Source organism: Barbatula barbatula (assembly GCF_947034865.1).
Source record: "Barbatula barbatula genome assembly, chromosome: 1".
Lineage (NCBI taxonomy): Eukaryota > Metazoa > Chordata > Actinopteri > Cypriniformes > Nemacheilidae > Barbatula > Barbatula barbatula.
The window spans coordinates 30,975,814-30,999,225 of NC_136766.1; the positions used below are offsets into that span (position 1 = coordinate 30,975,814).

Consider the following 23,412-nt stretch of genomic DNA (forward strand, 5'->3'; position numbering starts at 1 on the left):
TCCATCTCTCCTGTCGCTGATCCCTCAAGGTAAATAAAGAGTTTTAAAAAACCAAGTATGTGTTCATGTGTTTTGTGGAAGGGCTAACAAGGGGTCACAGAGAACAGAGGGTAGCTCTGTGACACTTCTCCCTCCTTCTGCAGACGACCACTGTCGTCCCCAGTGTCAAAGCTCCGCACTTCCATGAGCCGGGTCGGAGAACTCATTTTAGAATTGACTTCCTCTAGGATACGAGACAAAAAGTCAGCCACCTTGTTCTTGGCTCCCGGGCAGTACTTCACAGTGAACTGGTAGGGCTGGAGAGAAAGGGACCATCTCGTAATCCGGGCATTAGAGTCTTTCATACGCTCCAACCATTGCAGAGCTCGATGGTCGGTTTCTAACACAAAAAGGTCTCCCCAACAGGTAGTACCGAAGTGAATCCGTGGCCCATTTGATGGCCAAGCACTCCTGTTCCACTGTCGAGTAACGGGTTTCCCGAGGGAAGAGTTTACGACTCAAGAATGCCACTGGTCTGCGATCTCCATCCACTTCCTGTAGTAACACCGCCCCCAGTCCAACTCCAGAGGCATCAGTCTGCAGGATGAATGGTTTCTGGAAATCTGGGCTAAGCAGAACAGAGTCTCCGCATACTGCCTCTCGTAAGTCCTGGAAAGCTCTCTCACCCTGCTCTGTCCAGACCACCTTTTTGGGTGCTGTGGCTTTAGTAAGATCTGTAAGCACAGAGGCCCTGGCAGAAAAGTTAGGAATAAACCTGCGATACCACCCCAACAAGCCCAGAAACGATCTCACCTGTTTCTTAGTTGTGGGGGGGTGGTAACTTCGGATGGCCTCTATCTTCTCCTGCTGCGGCCGAATGACTCCTCCTCCAATCACAAATCCCAAGTAGCTGATCTCTCTCTTGGCTATTGTACACTTCCTTGGGTTGATAGTAAGACCGACTGCCTTAATTCTCCCCAAGACTTGCCGCAGATGTTGACAGTGTTCTTCCCAGGGCTCACTGAAGATGACCACATCATCCAGATATGCTGCCGCAAACTCCCTAGTGCCTTGCAGGATCTGCTCCATTAACCGCTGGAAAGTCGAGGGGTGCCCCCTGCAGGCCAAATGGCATAACCCTGAAATGGAATAGGCCAAAGGGGGTTTTAAAGGCTGTCAGTTCCTTGGCTCTGTTAGTTAAAGGGACCTTTGCCGGTAAATTTCTGCATTAATCTCATATTTTATCAGTATGGCCTCCTTAACTTTAGAATAGTCCTCAGCATCATTCCCATCCATGGCTACATAGGCCCCACGGGCCTTTCCTGTTAACAGGGGAACCAGTCTTATCGCCCAATTAGCTTGAGGCCACCTGCATGCCGTAGCCATTCGTTCAAAGGTTGTTAAGAACTGCTCAATGTCATCATCCCTTGTCAAGGGAAGTAATCTGGTCTAGATCCCTCCTGATGACGTACCTCCTCCTGTGGGCACTGGGCTTGCAGCAGTAGACGCTGCCTGACTTCCCCTTTGGTCCCCTCCGGCCTGGACCTCTATAACTTGATGCTGTATTTGCTGGAATTGGTGCTGCATATTTCGCCACCTCTGGTCTTGCTTCACCATTACTTGCTCCAGTCGATCATCACGGGCAGCTTGGGACTGCAGTAGAACTTTAACCAGTCCAGCCAGTTCTAACACCATTCCCTCTGTTGGGCCCGCTGCAGGAGTAGTTACCGCATCACTCCCACTGTGTCAAACCGGTGTTTCTTGTAACCCCGTAGAGCTGGGCAGCTCCTGATCCATTCCCAACTGCTCATCAGCAGCCACACCTCGGTCTTGTCTGGTCTTGGGTGGCATAACGATCCCACTTCTGACCCACTTGTCACAGAGACATCCTGAGTTCTTCAAATAACACATGGAGGACGTAAAATGCCATATAAATATTTATTCCAGTTCTCCCAAGCCAGTAAAGGGCAAGGTGCTCACAGGTGCCAAAGCATCACAAAAATAAAAATGAAAGTAAACAAGTTCAATAAACAAACATAAATCAATCAATCAATTAATTCATTAATTAATAACCTTGCATCAGGTCTAATCCCTTAATCAGAGTACTTGAAAAATAATGAGAAAAGTCCATTCCAATCTTTTACTTCACTCAAGATGGCCGCCGCCATGCCTGCTGACGTTGGTTAACAGTTTGGGATAACTTAATGTCCTCTGAGTTTGTGCTCAGGTGGCCAGTCTGAGACACAACAGTTTAACTGTAGAAAACATGTGTGGTTAATCCATCTCTCCTGTCGCTGATCCCTCAAGGTAAATAAAGAGTTTTAAAAAACCAAGTATGTGTTCATGTGTTTTGTGGAAGGGCTAACAAGGGGTCACAGAGAACAAAGGGTAGCTCTGTGACACAATCAAACACAACTACATGTGTAGTTCGTTAATTGTAAATTACTGTGAGGGTTCTAGTTCTCTCTCTCTTGCAGTTCTCATCAACATCACATCTGATGTTTTCAAAAATCTTGAAAATACAGTGTGAATATCTAATCCAATTGTTACAGGCTTAAGGAGAAATATCTGCACACTCCACAATCACATTCATGTACAAGTTATAGTCATGTAAATGGTGGTCATAGACAAAAACATTTTATTAAATTTTCTACTAACATATTCTAAAATAAAATATATAGTAAACAATATATACGTAAAATATATTTCAAAATAACTAATTAAGAAATAAAATTTGTCTTAATTATGTCTGAATGTGTTTTTAACCATTTTGAAAGCAGCGTGTTGGCATTTGAAAAATGTGTTGAAAATATATAGTGTTTTACAGGTTGTGCAGTATGAATGACAAAAGTGAATTTAGAAAAATTATTCACAGTTTGGAGTGCACAGAAATCTGTGCTGCTGAATATGTGAAGAGTTTAAAATTTTTTGCTTCAGTATTGAACAATGCTTGTAAGCAGTTGAAAAAAACTGTAATTTAACAGTTAATGGTCCTTGTTATCTGTTATATGATCTAACAAAAATATACAACTATCCTGTTTCTATCATGTTCGTCTTAGGTTACTTGGTTGTAACCCTGTTCCCTGAAAAAGCAGGAACAAGATGCTGCGTTTCAAATGCTATGGGAGAACGTCTTTGTTTCACCGGTTGTGATGCACGTGTGTCAAACACGCCAAATTTGTTTGGCTTTAAAAAAACTCTGCAGGTTACGTGGCTAATAACACCTGCACCTGCAGGTTATAAATACGCATGGCACAAACTCGTCTTCAGGTTCCAACTTTGTCTGAAAGTACGTCCGGCACGCCTACAGTGCGGCATTGTGGCGCAGCATCTTGGTCCAGCTTTTTCAGGGAAGTAACCTGAGACATTCCCTATCTAAAGCTACTCTCGATGATGCGTTTCAAATGCTATGGGAAAGAGAATACCAACGCCACCGCACTGGAGGTGTCTGAACCCCCAAGGTTGTGTGCGCAAGCCAAGAGGAGGATTCAGATGTGACCCTGGGATGTAGACTCCAGCCCCTTCGTTGCGGCTCCCATAACATATAAAAAGCTGCTCCGATTTATGCCACTGGCTAGTGCGGTGGATGTAATTCTGAAGAGCATGTACTGGACAGAGTAGGTGTAGTCGTTCCTGCTCCGATGCCGTGAACGGCGAAGGACAAAAGGCCTCAAGAACAACCGGATGCACGGTGGAGAACGGAACTTTAGGCAGATAACTCAGGTGAGGATGCAGAATAGCTTTTACCATCCCAGGGGCAAAATTAAACAGGACGGCGAGGTCGAAAGCGCCTGCAAATCTCAAATTTTCTTAAGAGAGGTGATTGCCATCAGAATTTCTTTTTTAAGGCCTGATAGGTGCTGATTCCATAGGTTCAAAAGGGGCGCTAACCAGACTATTGCTAAGTCCCCTGATGGTACAGTCCGTCTAGAAGGAGGCCTCAGCCGCCTCGCTCCACGAATAAAGCGGGCGACTAAAGGGTGTTTTCCCACAGAAACCCCATTAATCAGGGCGTGGCAGGACACATAAGCCCTGAGAGTATCGGGGCTTGTCCTTGAGGTCAGTTTCTCTTGCAGAAACTCCAACACTGAAACGATCTGGCAGTGAATTGGGTCTGCATGGTGTACCATGCACCATCTATAAAATAAAATTCCATCTAAGGGCGTAGCTACTTCTAGTGGAGAGAGCCCTAGCACTTAAAATAGTATCTATTACATCGGGCGGAAGCCCCGAACCTCTCAGCTGGTGCCAGACATTGAGGTTCCACAGCTCGGGCCGGGGATGAAACACTGTCCCCTGTGCCTGAGACAAAAGATCTCTCCTGACTGAGATCGCCCATGGCGTGTCATCGAGGAGGGATATTAGGTCCGAAAACCAGATTCTGGTTGGGAAATGGGGAGCTATCAATAAGCGGCGAGACCCCTGTTGACGGACCTTTGCCAGGACAATTGCTATCGGAATATTACAATTGCTATATGCATAAAGACGCAGTCTGGGCCACGTATGGGCCATCGCGTCCAGACCCAGGGGAGCTGGATGACTTAGAGGGGTAGAGAAGCAGAGGGGACATTATGCCGTCTCCTGTGTAACAAAGAGGTCCACCTCTGCCTCGTAAAATCTTTCCCAGATTTGTTTGACTATCTCAGGGTGGAGTTTCCATTCCCCGTTCGTCACAGCTTGTCTGGAAAGCAAGCCTGCTCCCACATTCATATGCCCAGGGCAGGATCTGCTGGGCCAATTTGTTCAGGTGGCGCGACCACAGCCCACCCTGGTGATTTATGTACGAGACTACTGAAGTATTGTCCACCCACATTAGGACATGGTAGCCTCGTAACTGCCAGAGGAAGTATTTCAGGGCCAGAAATACAGCCATCATTTCGAGGCAATTGATATGCCAATCAAGAAGATGACCTCTCCAGATCCCTTGGGCTGGAAGGCCATCTAAGACCGCACCCCAACCCGTGAGGGAAGCGTCTGTTGTTAACATCTTGCAATTACAACAAGGACCGAGAGTGGGACCTAGAGTCAGAAACCGAGCTCTGAACCACATAGAAAGGGTGTGATGCCCCTGGTGCGTCACCCTTACATGCCTCTGGGGGTAGGCCCCGGGATGAAACCACCTGACTCTGAGCCACAACTGAAATTGTCTCACACTGCCAGCTTCTCTGAAAGGGGTTTCAATGTTGACACCTCATCGAATTGGGGGGATGCCAGACATTCGACATCCTGAATCGTGGCAGGAGACGACCAAACATTTAGCATTTTTTATGACCTCACGTCTCAGGTAGACCAGACCCACCTGAGACTGTGTGCCTGGTCGGGACTGGGGAACTAGTCCAGTGTGGGTGGCCGACACTCCAGACGCTTGAGCACGACATTGGAGATAACTGGTGAAAGCCTCCTTGTGTCGCTAACGCAGCCATAGAACGGCCGATGGCCATCTGCTTGGTCGCACTGAGAGACAAATCTGTAGTTTTGAGAACACTGTTTCGGTCAGTGCTCACGTAGTGCAGCAGGTCAGCCTGGTATGCCTGCAGAACCTCCATGGTGTGCAGGGCAGCAGTAGCCTGACTGGCTGCCTGAACAGCGTTCCCCACCAGTGCAGATGTAATCCTGCAAGGCTTGGTGTGGAGACAGGGCTTTTTCAGAGAAGATGATGTTCCAGGAGAGAGATAGCTCGCCAGCGACTCTTCCACACAGGGGAACCATCGTGTACCGTCGTGGTCTCGCGCCGACAATAGTCAAATAAATCGACGTTGACGGCATGAAAACACGGGAGGAATGAGGACTCTGCCATGACCAAGATATCTCGGTGTGGAGATCCTCAAAAATGGAAGGGCCAGACTTTTGGGTTCATCCCCTTGGCCACCCTAATCTGCTTTGCATTACACTATTATTACTAACTCGCACACACATGCACACAAAGCGGTCCTTCAAGAGAAAAGAACCTGAAGACTTGTTTGCTCCACGCGTATTTATAACCTACAGGTGCTGGTGTAATTAGCCACATCACCTGCCGAGGTTATTTAAAACCAAAATAATTTGGCCTGTTTGACACACTTGCTTCACAACCGGTCGAACAAAGACATTCTCCCATAGCGTTTGAAATGCAACATCGAGAGTAGTTTTTGATAAAGAACTTTGTGTTATGATCTAACAAAAATATACAACTATCCTGTTTGTATCATGTTCTTTGTATTATGAACTAATAAAAATATTAAACTATTCTGTTTCTATCATGTTCTTTGTACCATGAACTATATCCAAATATCCTGTTTCTATCGTGTTCTTTCATTATAAACAAACTGTTATTTGAAACGAATTGAAAAGTGAAACGTGTCTGTGTAGAAATTAACATTTTTTGTTGATGATCGAAGCTAGTGTGAATCGGAAGATTGTGAATGTTCACTCACTTCTTTTCAATAGAAATAAACTCTCTCTCACCTGTTGTTCATTGTGTTTGTGTGTGTTTGTCTGTTTGGGGAGCTCATGACAGCAGTTCAGATGTTGATGTTCTATCTGTAAAGGAAGTGAACACACACATAAACACTCTTACACTTTCATGTGAAGTATGTGAAGCTTCTGTCTGGAGTTCATGTGCTCATCACATAATATCAGACACAGAGAGAAGACTGAGCAAATTATTTCAGCAGCTGTGTCAAGTATTACGCCTGTTTCACACATAGTCCTTGTGCAGTGCGTATTTTTCAAGTGCCCATGTTAACAGATTAGATCATTCAGACAGCACGAGGATAGTACAGTTTTTCTCAAATGCTAAAACACAAAAGCCAATCCTCTAAACCAAGTGACCAGTTGTCTAAATACATTTACTAAATCTAGCCATCATTTTCCAATATCATAAACGAAGAGCTGGCCATGGAAGAAGAGGAGCAGGCCAACAAGGGAGAGGAGGAGGCCAAACAAGGGACAGGAGCAGGCCAACAAGGGAGAGGAGCAGGCCAACAAGGGAGAGGAGGAGGCCAACAAGGGAGAGGAGGAGGCCAACAAGGGAGAGGAGAATGTCCAGGAGGGAGAGCAAGACAACCTCGCACCATCATTACGGACGAGATGCGAGCAACAGTCATTGACCATGTCATTTTCCATTGCTTGACAATGGCTGAAGCAGGACTTAGAGTCCGTCCAAACCTGAATAGGTTCACCATGGACACCATTATCAGGGCATTCAGACAACACAACAGGTATTGTACTCTATTGCTTTCTTTGTCACAATACAATTTACAAACCTGTGAAAGTAGTCTATTGGTTTCAAATCAGTTGTTACTGTATTGTAAAACATGTCAATTGACAACACCGGCATGCTGTCCTTGGGTCTTACAACACCCAACGTCTCCTCACCTTCCTAAAGTAGCTAAAAGACATCGTCCTGGACCGCAAACAACACCATCCTGGGCCCGCACATCACATTTATGTGATCATTTGGGACAATGTACGCTTCCACAGAACAAACCAAATCAGAGAGTGGTTCACCACCAACAGTAACCACTTTTTAAATGTCTGTCTGCCACCCTACTCCCCTTCGCTAAACCTATAGAGGAGTTCTTCTCATCATGGAGATGGAAGGTTTATGACAGAAAACCATACACTAGAGAGAACCTCCTAAGGGGCAATGGAGCTGGCCTGTGTTGACATGCCAGTGGAGGCCTTCTAAGGATGGATTCGCCATTCCAGGGCGTTTTTCCCGCGGTGCCTGGCAAGAGACACTATAGCCTGCGATGTGGATGAGGTGATGTGGCCCGATGCAGCTCAGCGACATGATGCCGCACAGTGATTGTGGTGTGAATAAAGTAAATAAAAAAACTTCACACCCTGATCATGTTTTCAAGAGTACTGTTGTGTGCAATAGATTCTGTTTTTGCATTGAGTTGTGTTACAGTAGTGTACATGCAGAATTTACTATAGATGTATACTCTTCATATGAAATTCACAAATCTAAATGCCTCATCCTCTGCAGAGATCTAAGAAGATCCATTACTGTAAAGTTTCTAAAAATATGCATTGGCAGTTATGAAACAAAGAACCTGCTCACAAATTGAGCATTGTGTTTTCAATTGTTTTGCTGTAGTGTGTAATGTGTATAGTGTTTACATTTTTGAAAGCTTCGAGCTGCTCTTTTTGTGTGAAAGTTTGAGTTTTGAAGTGAGAAGGTGTGGTTGTGTTAATGTAGCTTTAGAAAAGGGTGTTGTGTTTAGACATTGGGGAACATGGAGGAAACGTTTGTGAAATGTGTTTAAGCATTTGAGAAAAACTGTAATGAACGAGTGCAGTGGTCGTTTTTGCTCAAAGTCTATTTTTTCTGTACAGTATGGACTTCTTTAAAGTGATAGCACACGTTTCATGCTCAAAATGAACATGAATTGACACAGAAATGCTGTAATTTCACGATAAACTCATATAAAAGAAGTATACTACCATTTTTTCGTTTATGTTATTTGTTTAATAAAGCTATAAAAGCCGATTCAAATGTTGTGAAGCACAAATATTCTACAGTGTTTATATTGCGTGAGGAAGGTGCTTCTATGCAGATCCAGCAGGTCCAGAAAGTACAAACCGGCAACGCGATGGATAACACGCGTCTAATTATTGAGGTAGAGAAATACAAAGTGATTTATGTCCCCCGGGACTGTTTTTATAAAGACATGAATGTTAAAGAAAAGGCATGGTAGGCAGTTTCATCGGCCACTGGAATGGATGGTAAGTTATTTTGAAACTCTTTTAATAGGCTAGGCTAATATAACTTCACGTGAGCATCAAGTGTTTGAAGTAGCATCCTTACATCGAAACTACAGATAAAATATCCTTTAAATGGTCCGTTCTTTTCAGCTTTTGTGTTTACTTATGGTTTATAATGGTTTATAATTTTACATGGTTGTCCTACACTTAATTAAAAGTCATGTTTTTCAATCTGTTTACACCATGGAAGTTTACAGTGGATGTTGTTATATATATATACTGTATTTATCAAGGGCAAATCATTTTATAATATTTCTTCATATGCTTTCATATCGTAATGATGAAGTTGTGTGATCTACCTTAAGTTGTTGTACCACGTTAAAAGATGATACAGACACAAGACAGCTGTAGTTAGCAACCCCGAGGGAGATTTGTTTACAACAGTGTTCAGAAGCGTAAGGGCAGATCCCCTGCGTGCTGTTATGCAGGTAAGTCTTTCTCCGAGAGAGAGAGAGAGAGAGAGAGAGAGAGAGAGAGAGAGAGAGAGAGAGAGAGAGAGAGAACCACAACTTTTATTCACAATATTATTAAATCACAGACAAAGATAACAAAGCAAAAAAAGTAAATAAAAAGGATATATACACTCAACACCACAACAAAGTAAAAATGTATTCTTCTTCCAACATGAAACTCAAAAGTTAATTGCTTTACAATACTTAAACTCAACAACAATTGTTTATTTTACATATGCTTTGAAAAGAGACATGATATCTAAAGCGGCAAGTTTGGCTTCCCCAATCAGAAAATTTATTAATTGATGAACTGCCATTGTATCCTGTTTTTTTATTGTATCCTGCACCCAAAAAAACACATTCAACGTAAAATGAACACCACAATTTAAGAGCACTTCACTCACAAAAGTGAAAAGTGGAGCGAGTCTTGCACACTCTGTAAAACAGTGACATTTTTTTCTCTTAAGCCACAGAAAACACACTTATTATTTATAACAGACACAAATGCATTAATGGCTTCAGCACCGTGTAATAGCCTCCACTGTAAATCACCCAAACACTTCAAAGGTGCTTTGTAAAGCACCCTCCAAACTGGGTTAACATCTTCTCCCAACCCAAGCTTATCCCTCCATACTGTGTCAACCCTACCATTCAAAGCAGCTTTATTTAAAGTTTTAACAAAACACTTGTACACTTCTTTACCCTCAACAGTCTCTTAGTTCAAGTTTTGTATTTCATCAATGTTCAACAGTTTACCAGAGACATCTTCTGGAGTAATCCCATGTACTGGAAAATGGTCTCTTATATCAGGAAATAAGATACCTGACCCATACTCCAAAAGCAGAGCAAGTTCCTCTTGTGCAAGCTTTTGTTTCCATAAGTCCAGAATTGCCAGAGAATGGCGAATTGATCTCTGTCCCAGCAAGGTAGCCACTGCTTTTAAGTTGTTAAGCTCTGGTCCAGCTACGCTGACTAAGTTCTTCAGCTTTAAAGATTTACTGATTGACAGCATTCGCATAAGTCCCGAAACATCATCAGTAATATTTCTAGACGAGCCCCTATAAAGAGCTGTTCCTCCAGCTGCCAGAAGAGAGAGTATGTTGTCTCAGGTCTATCCAGATTTAAAAAAAGTCTGCTATAAAAAGAAGGTAAATAATTGCTTGTAACCATGACAGTAAACCAACAGGTGGGTCCACACACGCCAGTTTATGCCAAAGTGTAGATGCGGCCAGATTATTAGCTATAAGCACTCTTCATCTGAAAGATATCTGTGAATGAATCCACTTCCATTTGGCTAGTCTGCCCTCCACTCTTTCCACAATGCTTTCACAGTTTTTCTTTTGTGAAGTCTTGTCTCCAAGGAAAACTCCTAGATATTCAAGATATCCAGGTACAGTAGAAAGACCATGTTCCAATTTTCCGACTGCCATAGCATCACTTTTTTACCAATTTACCTGGGCAGCTGATATGCTTACAAATTCTTTGACATCAGATTCTAAGTTATTAATATCCTTTTGCCCATTGTCAGTTCCGTTCAGAACGGAGTTAGCCAATATTATGGCCATTGACCATAATATTGACATCATCAGCATATGCAGACACTTTGTAATGAACATGGGTTCTATAGCCAAAGAATATAACATGCCTGATAATGCACAGCCTTGTCTAACCACCATTAATCTTTAAAACACTTTCAATGTCCTGGTATAAGACCTGAATCATAGAGACGAATTTTGAACCAAAACCAAAAGACTCAAGAGTCTTCCAAAGGTAGTTATGTTCGACTATATCAAAGGCTTTTTCTTGGTCAATAGAAATGAGCCCCAGATCAACGCCTAAAAAATCTGAAACCTCAAAGGCAGACATTATCCGTTATTGACCTGCCAGGCACCTAGTAAATCTAGTCAACACAAATGATCTTAGAGTCTTAGAGATTATTTTTTATCTGAGCTTAACAAACTCACAGGACGGCAGTTCTTGATTTCCTGTAACTCTTACAGCTCTTCTGCAGCTCAAAGGCAATTAACCTTCAGCTAAGCTCTCATTTAGAACAGCTAGCATGTCTTCACCCACAATGGTCCAAAAAGCCTCATAAAATTAGACTGGAAGCCCATCGATACCAGGCGCCCTGCCATTCTCCATCTTCTGCAGTCAAGGGTCTTTCCAGCTCAGCCTTGGACTCCTCAGATATATTACCAAGGTCTTCAAAGAGACTGACACAAAACTCTTCATTATCCCTGTATTGAGTGTGTCACGGCTTGGTCAGAACCCAGATGCAGGCAGACGAGGAATTAAATAAAACAAACTTTATTTAAATGAAAAAACCCACAATGGGAAAACACGTGAACAAAACTAGAAAAAAAACACTTGCCACTATGGGGGCAAAACGTGGTCTTCAGAAAAACTATATAAATCCACAAACTTAGAAACAGGAACAACAGGTAATCCAAAACACAAAGTCCAAAGAACAGCAAGGGAATAAACAGCAAATACAAGACATCCGTGTTGAGAACAAACGTTAACAGTAATGATTAGCATGCATTAGACAATGCACCGACACTGAACAGAGGTAAACAGGGACTATAAAAAGGGAGACGCTAACGAGGAGTAATTACTTTGGGAGAGTGGTGACAGGTGATTGGAAAAAAACCCTAACGAGATTGAACAACAGAGCAGGTTATGGGAATAAAACCCTAACAAGGGTGAAACACAGAGCAGATGATGGAATGAAACCCTAACTGGAAGATTACAGGAGACAAGAGGGCAGGGCTGAGAGACATAACAGGAAGACACATGGCGCCAAGTAACAGCAAAAGCCACGTGTCTCCACACATAACAAAACCCGAAAAACGTGGCAATGTCATGACTCAGTGAGCTAGAGAACTCAAGACAGGAAGGACAGAGTCCTGACAGTGTGTTATAAAGCCCAGCATAGAACCGCTCTTTGCCCTTATTATCAGATGGTGATGTTATCTCCTGCCCGTTTTCAGAGCACAAGGAGTGAATGCAACGACTCTGACCAACTTAATTTTCAAGCCAAAAAATAACTTAGATGGGGCATTCATTTGTGTTAAGTTCTGATAAACAAGTCAATAAGACGAGATTTCTGGGACAATGTCTGCAGCATGTTATCTGTTAATTCTTGTAAATTTTGTATGTCCAATTCAAGCTCTCTCATTGATATTGAAAGTGTATTGTTGCCAAAGTGACTTTATTTCAATCTTTCCACAATCCCTCCATTGCCGCAAATTTTCAAAACATTGTTTTCTCAACTTAAAGTTCTTCCAAAACAAACTAAAAACATTCTTAAAATTAACATAATTCAAGTGCCAGTTTGCACTCCTAACTTTTAGATTTGCTATATAAAATTGACATGTGACTAGGCAATGATCAGTAAAACCAACAGGGGCAATATCACATTTTTTAACAATATTAAAATTATGCTTAAAACAATTAAACCTATCAAGTCTTGCCAATAAATATAATTTTCTCTAGTATGGGCTCAGGTGTACTCTGTTGTATAACCATTAAATTCTCTCCAAATATAAAAATTTGGGGTTTCTGACAGTTCTCATATAACACGACTAGATGCAGCATGAGGTTCAATATGATTCCTATCCATAACATCATCTTCAGTGTAATTAAAATCCCCACCCAAAAACAAGTATTCTTCTGCGCTACAGTTCTGTATAGCTGTGTTAAAATTTCTATAGAAACAAACCCTTTAAGCACCATTGGTTGGAGCATAAACATTAAAAAGACAATTATAAACTTTTGAAATTGTGCCTGTACAACAATAAGTCTCCCAGGAATCAATTTAATTTCGCAAGAGAAAAAAATTATTACCAAAGAGAATGGCCGCCCCTCCCCTTGTGGAACTCGTGTGTAAAAGCACCTCACCCTCCCATTCCTTCCTCCAATCAATCTCATTAAAGTTATCGCTATGTGTTTCTTGAACAAAAGTAAATGCTTATGCCTGATTTACTCAAACACTAAAGCTCTTTAATCAATACTCCAGGCTCCATCTAAATTAAGAGTACCCACATTTACCTTACTCATGGGAAGAATGATGTACGAAAAAACAGAAAAAACCAAATCGGAAAGAGAGATCATGTTGTTTCAAAGCCATCATCCATTTTAAGTTCAAGTTTCTATTTTGAAACAAATTTCCTAAGTCTATATGCTTCTTGTACAGTAAACTGATTATTGCCTTCACCTCTTAAAAATACTGCAGTTGACTCAAGAAACATCCTACCAACAGGAAAATAATGCATAATCCTAACATTTGTCTTGTTTTATGAGATCCGCTAAAAATACCTTATTTGAAGGTGTAAGCACTACGTCCATTTCTCCTGCTTTTGATTTCAACTGCAACACTATCTGAGTCATCCAATGTGCTGCAATCAGTATCATCATGTTGCAGTTTGTACAACCATTTAATCTCCAATAAAAAAACCTAAATATATAAAACCCACTTCCCCCACTCTAGACCAGCAGGAAGTTTGGTTAAAGATTTTTCCAATCCTCAATTAAGAAAGCTTCACTTTTGGTCCAGTTCACACTGGCAGAAGAAAAAAAACTTTTCAATAAACTTAAAGCTTGAATTGCATTTTGTCCATTAACACGTACTGTTGCATCATCTGCATAAACCGACAGTACAAATGTATTCACACCAGTGGCGGTTCTACACGGAGGCCTAGGGAGGCCCGTGCCTCTGTAGACATGTCCCTGGCCACCCCTGTGGCCTCCCCGTGCTGACCAAAAAAAAAGTATCAATTAATTATGATTTTACACGCGAGCGCAAAAAGCAGAACTAATACGACTCAACGTTCTACACGGGTGAATTAAAGCAGCGCACCCAAACACTGTAGCAGCCTGCGGTGCTGCTCGGCTCAGCAACTACTCTTGGAGAGCGGAGCTACAATTTCTCCTGGTGCAAGAGTCGAAGCAGGTAAGAAAAAATTATTTGATCTCATAAGTGACTTGTTGTTCTTGCACATAACCATTTTACTTTACATTGATAATAAAATCAAGTTTGTAAATGTCTGGTTTCTATATGTTTAGAAACGTATTCATATCTAAGCAAACTTATTGAAGCAGAAGCGAATATCTAAATGTCAGTATCCTTGCTACTAGGTCTACACAATGCCCTCACGGAACAAAAATATATGGGAATATACTTCAAAACGTAATGCGATAAATTACATTATGCATTTCCATATATGGGAAACTAGTACTTATATTTTTCAATATACTGCAATATATGCATTGAATATGAATGGCTAATAAATATACAATATTTATAAATGAAGACAAAAATAGCATTGCATGTTATATTCACAAAGTTGTATCCTTTATTGTGTACATATATTGCACACATGTTCCCATAATAGGCAAAGAAATGTAATGCATGCCCCTAAGTTATTTTTCTTCTTATAGTTATCATGAAACGAGGAAGGGACATAGCATCCTCTTTTGCCCCAGTAAACAAAAAAGTGAGAGAAACAAATCAAGGTGTTGAGGAGCAGGAATAGGGAGATGAGTCAGTGGAGGTTGGAGAGAGAGAGCATGTGATGAAAGTAAGGGCTCTGACACAGAGAGGGAAATTCTAGAGGGTGAGGAGCATGAAGAAGGGGGTGATGAGCATGAAGAAGAGGGTGAGGAGGAAGAAAATATACAGGGACAGAAAGGGGAACAGCCAGAGGGACAGAAAGTGGATCAAGTACTGCACCATCAGGTTTGTGATGAAGAAGGTCTTTAGTATTTGCAAAGCAGTGCAATTATAATTTCATTGTTGGCCTACTGTGTGTCCTTAAAATGGTGCTTTCTGCTGTAAATTCTTTTTTTATGACAATATGACTCTTAATGTTTATTTTTTTAAGTAAATACTTGCCTCATAAATTTAAATACATGTCGATATACATGCATAAGTAAATAAATGTGTGTTTACTGTACATTTTTCTACAGATATCAGCAAGTCCAAGAATGATGTACCACTACAGCCCATCTTGAATATATTCCCAACCACTTTGATGGGGGACAGAAAACGGAGCTTCAGGCCAAACTGGTATAATTGATCCAGCATTGTTATGCCAAGTTAAGTGTGGACTCAACTGTCCACAATAGGAAATGGCACATTGTTGGACCCTGGATGCATTTTTTATGGCCCTACCTCTTTTGCACCTGCACTCACTCTTGCACTACTGTACAAAATAAATGTTTATATGATTGTAAAGTAAAATAAAGTTTGTAATCTTTAAATATCATTTGTTGCAATTTTTTAATGTGCCCCTCTGGTCAAACACTGGCCCCTCCTTGGCCCCCCTAGTAAATTTTGCCTAGAACAGCCACTGATTCACACCCTGATGTTTACATATTATCTGCTTTAAAAGAGGTTCAATTGCTTAAGAATATAGCATGCCAAACATGGCACAACCTTGACTTACGCCCCTAGAAACTTTAAAAGACATACACAACTTCTAAAATACTCTTTAAAATACTCTCTACATCACTATAGAGGGCAAATGTTTCACTAAACCCAAATGTAGCTAAAACTTTCAATAAGAAACAATGTTCTACCGGATCAAAGGCTTTTTCTTGATCTAGAGCGAGAAAACCACAATTCAGATTACAAATAACACAGGTACCAATAAAAGCAATGTTGTCAAAGATCAATTTACCTGGGACACAATAAGTTTGGTCAGGAAGAATAACACTGTACATAACACTGGCCAATCTATTAGCCAAAACTTTTGATTGAAGTTTGTAATCACTGCAGAGCAAAGAGACTGGAAGCCAACACTTTATATTTCCAAGATCTCCTTTTTTCGGTAGTAGGGTATACACAGCTCTTCAGCAACTTTGAGGTAGTTTACCTCTTGCCAATACCATCAATGCCTGGTGTCTTTCCAGAAATCATTTCACCCAGTGCCTTTTGCAGCTCACTCATACTCAGAGGCCCAGAAATGTTAGTGTTGAAACTCTCGGGCACTTTAAAAAAAATACGCAGCCTCATTCTCTTGCTCTACAGCAACTTCACTTCTATATAAGTTATCATAAAAATCAACTGCCCTTTGGCAAATATCTGAAGGATCAGTCAAAAGAATCCCAGATTCAGAGCGTAAAGTATGATTAACTCTGTTTTGACCATTCTTCTTTTCTAAATTAAAAAGGTTGCTAAATTAATGCTTGTTGAAGCATCCATTTGATCTATGCTATGAAATCTGGACCTGACCCAAAACCCTTGTGTTTTAGAACCAAGTAGATCAGCTAGTTGTGTTGTTTGATATAAAAGTCATTTGAAAAAACCTTTTGTACCAGTAGACTCTACTAAATCTTGGAGCTTTAGAATATCAGCCTCCAAAATACACATTTTAAAATATCCCACCATTGCTGTACAGAGTCAAAATAACTTTTCTTAGTTTTAAAATCCTCCCAAAAGAAATTAAACACTTCTTTAAAACGCTTGTCACTTAACAAAGCAGTGATAAACTGCAGTTTGGGGTTTTAAAAGATTGATTAAAATTGAACATTTTACCATAAAATGGTCAGAAAAACCAACATGCACAACATTACAATTTCGTATAATATTGAAATGGTGTTTAAAAACATGTTTTTTGTCTAGATTAGATACAGTACAATTAAAATCACCACCCCAAGATAAAACAAAAACAGAACATTCAAACATAAAAATGTAGGCTTTTTTACTGTTATCATTTAACAAGATCAGAGTTTAGAACATATTTTCTCAGATTTCTATATTTGTGAATAAACTTTCTGCAATAAACATTTTTGTTTTGTGAGCGAACTACTTAGTGTCTGGAAAATATTCACAGACACATAATCCTCTCTTATTCTTAGTTGTCCTGAGGAAGAGTTTATATCTTCCATCCCTATATCAACACCATCATTATCATCAGGAACCACATTTTCTTTTTTCTGTTTAACTCTTTCAACTTCACTTGAGTTTCTCCTTTTTCCTTTAATTTTAAACCCAATTTCATCTGAATTTAAATCAACATCTTCACAAAACTCAACTGGTTGGCAATCTACGATACCACCTACACCCTTGGTCAAAACTGACTCAGTGGTGGGATCAATAACTTAATCAGTCACTTCACCAGTAGCATTCAAAGCACTCTCTAGAAGAATCACTCCTGGCTCAATGGCATCAGAACTTGTGTAGAAGCTTCATCCTCTAATACAGAGAGATTTTGGACAGTCAAAGCATTAGAAGTTCCTGCTTCAGCTCTAAATCAATATCATTAAAGGAGGACTTTCTTTAATCTTGCAGGACAGGCTCAAATTAAACTTCCCACAGTTAAATCACTTCATTCTTTCAGTTGTGGCATAGAAAACCTAGTCAAAGTTATCAACTTTAAAGTTAAGAGATAAATTAAGTTCTTTGTTATCACCAAAATCATATAAGTTCGAGTAGTCATATAAATCTTATGAAATAAACACATGTTTTAGCAGCGGTAAAACAGTACCAATATGAATCTTCTTAATCGGTGAAACCAGTTTTCCATAGCGAGACAAGATTTAAACAAGTGTATTATCAGTAACAAAAGGTGGTATATTAGACAATGTGACTTTTTTCAAGGGCGTTGAAAGTGGAAGAGTGTGAAAAGCTTTTGTACAACGATCCCTTTCTCCACTAGCACATTTGCTTTTTCTACCGAACTCAGAAAGACCACAACGGCACTGCTGCCATTTTAGTTTCATTGACTGACAACATTTCCCATCACTAAACAACAATCTTCAACACTTACTGCAGAAGAGAGAGAGCCTCCAATAAACTCTTTTAATAAATCACAGTTCACTTCACAGTTAATAAATTAACAAACAGTTTAAAAAAATCATCAATTTAAACTTTACTCTCCAGTCTCATCTCTTACCACAAGAGCATCTTCCACACTCCACTTCACATCAAAAAAGTACATATTATTTATTAACTTACAGTATGTGTATTCTACAGCAACTCAGTACTCCACCAGAGATTTAAACATTCCAAGCAAATCAGTACTTTCCCCTTTATTTTAACATTTTAAAATAGCCAACTTTGCCTGTCCCAGAAGGAAGTTAACAAGTGCCCCCGCTGTTTTCCAGGCCGTCATAAATGACATCTTGAGGGAAATACACAATCAGTTCTAGCACAGTCTGTTGTATGAATGCTCGAGCATGTGGGAACTGTTTTGACAGCTCCATGTGGTCACTGTCTGCGTGTATATGTGCCACACCTTTCACCTCTCATTAGTGCCCTCGTTAGCTCTCACTGTTTACACCTGGTGTTCATTTAGCCTGCCCTATTTACTCTTTGCCACTTCACTCTCCCTTTGTGTAATCGTTAAACTGCCGATTCGTTGATCGTGCTCATCGTGTGACGGTCCCGCTCCCGCTTTGGTTCAAGCTGTTGACAACCAAATAAACCATTTGTTTCCCCCCTTCATTTGAATCTGTTTCTTTCTCTGCCGTGACAGACACCGTGACAAGTTTGTATTCGTTTACCTCAATGACATCCTTATTTTCTCGAGTTACCTCCCAGAGCACATGGAGCATGTTGGCAGAGTCCTCACCCGTCTTCTGGAGAATCATCCTTATGTTAAACCGGAGAAATGCGAGTTTCATGCTGCCCGAGGACAGTTCCTGGGGTACATCAAAAAGCCAGGCCACATTCAGATGGACTCCTAGAAGATTATGGCAGTTAAAGACTGGCCTATGCCTACCTCTGTTAAGGCATTACAGCGTTTTTTAGGCTTCGCCAACTTCTAACCGCAAGTTCATCCTCAATTTCAGCTCAGTGGCAGCTCCTCTGTCGGCCCTCACCAAGGGGAAGAACACACACTTCCAGTGGAGTTCTAAAGCGGAATTGGCATTCAATAATCTCAAGTGTCTTTTCACCTCAGCACCCATTCTCATCCTTCCTGTCTAACAAGCCTTTTGTGGTGGAGGTGGATGCCTCGTACAACAGGCTCCACCCATGGGCCTTTTTCTCTCTCCGCCTTACACCTTCTGAGATAAATTATCACGTGGGGGACAAGGAGCTACTAGCGGTTAAATTGGCTCTGGAGGATTGGAGACACTGGCTTGAGGGGGCCAGATATCCCTTCCAAGTTCTTACTGACCGCAAGAACTTGTAATACATCCAACAGGCCAAAGGACTCAACTCCCGCCAGGCTCGCTCGTCTCCTTTTTTTAACCGTTTCCAATTCATTCTGTCTTACCGTACTGGTTCAAAGAACCTCAAGCCTGATGCCCTGTTTCGAGTCTACACCAACAGCAACCAAGAAGGTCCTATAATACCTATTATCCCCGATTCAAGAATTCTATGAGGTGGAGTCAGCCGTAAGACGTGCACAGACTCAAGAACCAGATTCGGGAGGAGGTCCAAAATTCTCCAATGGGACCACTCTTCTCGTTTGACCTGTCACCCAGGCACTGACTGCCCCTGGAGTTCCTCCAAAGGAGATTTTGGTGGCCAAATATGAAGGAGGATACTAAAACCTAATTGAAGGCTTGCTCTACATATAAACAGGGGAAAGTTCCCCATCATTCACCCCTTGGAATGTTCCACCCTTTACCCATTCCGAAACGACCCTGGTTCCACTTATCTATGGACTCCATCACTGGGCTCCGACTATTGCGAGGTAACACCACTATAATGGTGATAGTCGACAGATTTTCTTAGGCCGCCAAATTTATCCCCCTTCCCAAATTACCTACAGCCAAGGGTGAACCAGGACCTAGAGACTACTCTGAGATGCATGGCAGCCAAAAACCCCTCTTCATGGTCCACTTATATCATGTGGGCGGAATATGCCCACAACACCTTGTGCAGCCCTTCCACAGGCAAGTCCCTTTTCGAGTGCCAGTTCGGATATGGTCCCCCACTGTTCTCGGAACGAGAGGTCGAGGTTGGAGCTCCTTCTGCGCAGCTGTTCGCCTGTTGATGTCGTAGGACATGAATGCAAGTCTGCCGCAGGCTCCTCAGAGTCTCCCAGCAGTACCAGAGGCAAGCTAATCGCAGTCCGCCCTGGACAATGCGTTTGGCTTTTCACTAGGAACCTTCCCCTCCGAGTCGAGTCCCGCAAACTGCCTAATTTGTCGCCAGTGTATTTAAGTTGCTCTTTGTTCTCTGTCCGGTGCTCAGTGTTTTAACGTCCAGTAGCCTACCTTTCGAGTAGTCTCCAGTTTTATCTGGTATTTCTCCTGTCTTGAGTTTTTTATGTTTCTTTTTCAAACCTTGGACATTTATTTTATTAAAAAGACCCAAGTCCTCTTGAGTGCATCTCTCTCTGCTGGCACGCTAAGTTACAGTTGTTATTGCTTTATTTGAAATGTGCTGTTTTACTGGAACTGTATGCAAATATTTATGTTAGACATTTGGTTATTTACTTCTGTTTATTTTTCATTGCAGAAACTACCTCCAATGCATATCAGCATATTTATATACAATATGGTGAAACCCTACACATAAATAAATGGTAGAAAGACATTTGATGATTCTGACTCCCTGATCAGAAGTCTGAATTGGTTAACACATTTAAAGAATCAGCAATTAGGTCAATACCAAACATGTATATTTTTTGTTTGTTTATTACGGCATTCATTTGATTAACCTTTGTAAATGATATTGGGGTTTCCTCTTTACTGTTTGGGTTTTGTACCAGTTATTTAGGTATTTTGTTTAATGTTTATTTGTGAATTTGTGAAGTTGTGAACATATAGAGTGCCTGCTTGCTGTACCTTATTGATTGTGAGTCACAAAGTACCTGTGGCCCTACCGGTAGTGTTGTGACTATTCTGACAATATAATATAATTCCATTCTATTTAGCTTAAAGGAGCTGAGTGCCCAAGGCGGGGAGGACTTTTGGTGGTGGTTCTTCCTTTACGAGTGCTGTGAGGTGTGTGTATGTGTGTTTGCGTGCGTGCGTAATAATTGTGACGTCCTGCGGAAGCCTTATTGTGCCCATATTCCCTGCTGTCACGCCTTGTCTTGTGTACTTTGGCCCCAGAAGTGTGTGGCGATGCAGGTTGTCCATATCGTATTCTGTATTCTCCACCTACTGTTCTCTATTTAGCTGTGTGATTCTTTGCTCTTTTATGGTATTTTGATAAGATATGTTAACTCTTATGAGAGTACACATTCTCTGCCAATCTGTATTTCATTTGTTATACTATGCCTTGCTACATAAGCAAAGTGTTTCATGAACTTGAATAATATAGGCAAAGTATAAGAATTTGAAAAATTATAACGGTCTGTTTGTTTTCTTGTTGTCTCTTTTATAATTCTTTTTAATGTAATGTCATGCTAGCATTCACTGACACAGCAAATATGCTATTGTTTTACAATTCAATGGAAATAGCTATTATTATATAGAGTTAATGAACTCTAACTGCAATGGTGAGTACAAAGGTTTAAAATCGGTGTATGTGTCATTTGCATTATCAACTTAACAAGATTTGACAGACAAACAGGTTGATGTAAGGAAAAAATTTAAGTCAAGTTGGATGACCTCTGATCTTTCCGTTTTTAAAGTGTTTGAGTTAATCTCGTTATTTAAAAAATCAAGTGACAATAATAAAACGTGGATATTGAGTCAGAAGAACCACGTAACAAAACTTCACAAATCTTAATGAATAAACTGTTATAATGTTTACATGAATACAGCAACGTAGTGATGCAGATTTACAGCCGAAAGAATTCTAAATATCAAAATTATCTTAAACTACTGTGATGGTTCACTTGTCGTAAATAAAAACAGAATGATTGTTATTATTCCTATTAGTCAGTGTTTGTCGCAGTTCACTTCTTACCTGTGTAGACCTGTTGATCTTCACTTTGTCACTACAATATCACCTGCTAAATCATTTACTTTTAATTTCTCTCTTACAGGTTATTGACAGAGTTGAAGTTCTCTGCTCACGTACTTCTCTGCTCTGATCTCAAAATGTCTCCGGATTTGACAGTTTCACTTTTACATGTTGACAGGGTTGCCAGATATGCGTAACAAATCTAGACCGACAGCAGACACATAGATGCAGTGAATCACAAACAGTCGAGTAGAAATAAATGAAGAAATAAATGCAAAACTGAGCAAACAAAGTATTCACATAATGAACAGAGCATTCAGCACAATCATACTGCATTCAATGTGACACTCCAGTTAGAGGTTCATCACAATTTGATATCAACTTGTTTATAAACATTGAGGTTGTGCCCTTACGGAAATTAACCATGGTTTTTCTATGTTCAAAAACAAAACAACATGATTTTACTACAGTTAAAACCAGGCTACGAAAACAATAAGAACCACAGTGAAATTATGGTTACTGTAGTAAAACCATGGTTGTGCCATAAGTAATCAATACACCAAAAAAACATGATTAATTTTCATTAGGGTAGTTTGTAAGGACAGTAGAGAGTATTGCAGTGTGTAGTGATCGGTCTGCTTCACACACACATGACTGTCTTGTGTTTTATTTCATCAGTTTACAGGCCAGTAGATTGTAAATTGACATGTAAAATCTGTATAGAATTTACAGAAAATTTGAACAAAACTTTTTCTACATCAAACACTTTATTGCAACAAAATAAATATCTTTATTAAAAATCCAGAACTGTATTGTGACAAAACACACATAAATTCTTTAAATAAATAGACAAATAAATATTCATTCAAATAATTTCAAATAAGTTTTAGCTTACAGTGTAAATGAAATAAATTGGCTAAATATATAAGGGTTTGTGGTTCCCTTTCTGTCGGTCTCTCGATCTCGGTCTCTTGGTGCGTTCGCGGCAGATGGGCTCGGTCGCCGTGACTTCCTCGACACTGGAGCATCTAAGGGCTGTGTCGGTATCCCAGGTAGAGCATGCTCTCGTGGCACAAGTGCAATGGGGTCCACAGAAGTGCCACCTGGAGGCACCAACCAAGGCTCCCTTCCAAAGCGTGTTCGTTCTCGCCATCATTGATGTCGAGGGTTTACACTGCAATGGGTCAGCTGCCTCTGCCCTTCATGCCAGGGCCATCCTGCAGATCCACCAGGCCAAGGTGTTGGAGTGGTTAGACGAGGGAATGCAGGACACAGTGGTTATGCAGGGCCTGCGCACCGCCACAGACCTCGCTCTCCAGGGGAGAGCAGATGTAGGCCATCAGCCTCCATGTTAAAAACCTTAACATGTTCCTGGTGGGCCTATGTAAGGCCCCGTTGGAGTCCCTGGAGAACCTG

General features: G+C 41.0%; 1 protein-coding gene across 7 annotated transcripts in view; it reads right to left on the reverse strand.

Moving 5' to 3' along the window:
• LOC306892223 (NLR family CARD domain-containing protein 3-like) overlaps window positions 1-22,141 on the reverse strand; it is a 100,031-nt gene extending 77,890 nt beyond the window's left edge. For 2 of the 7 annotated variants that reach the window (XR_013786440.1, XM_079453152.1), the window contains exons 1-3: window positions 22,000-22,141; window positions 9,030-9,164; window positions 6,424-6,498 (exon numbers count right to left, since the gene is read on the reverse strand). Coding sequence is in view for 2 of the 7 variants with exons in the window: in XM_079453152.1 (XP_079309278.1) it covers window positions 6,424-6,470 (47 nt within the window). In the remaining 5 variants the exon portion in view is untranslated. Of the gene's footprint in view, window positions 1-6,423; window positions 6,499-9,029; window positions 9,165-21,999 lie in introns of those variants that run through there. The other 5 variants (XR_013786441.1, XM_079453155.1, XR_013786442.1 and 2 more) reach the window with 4 other exon arrangements.
• Between the last annotated feature and the right edge of the window lie 1,271 nt (window positions 22,142-23,412).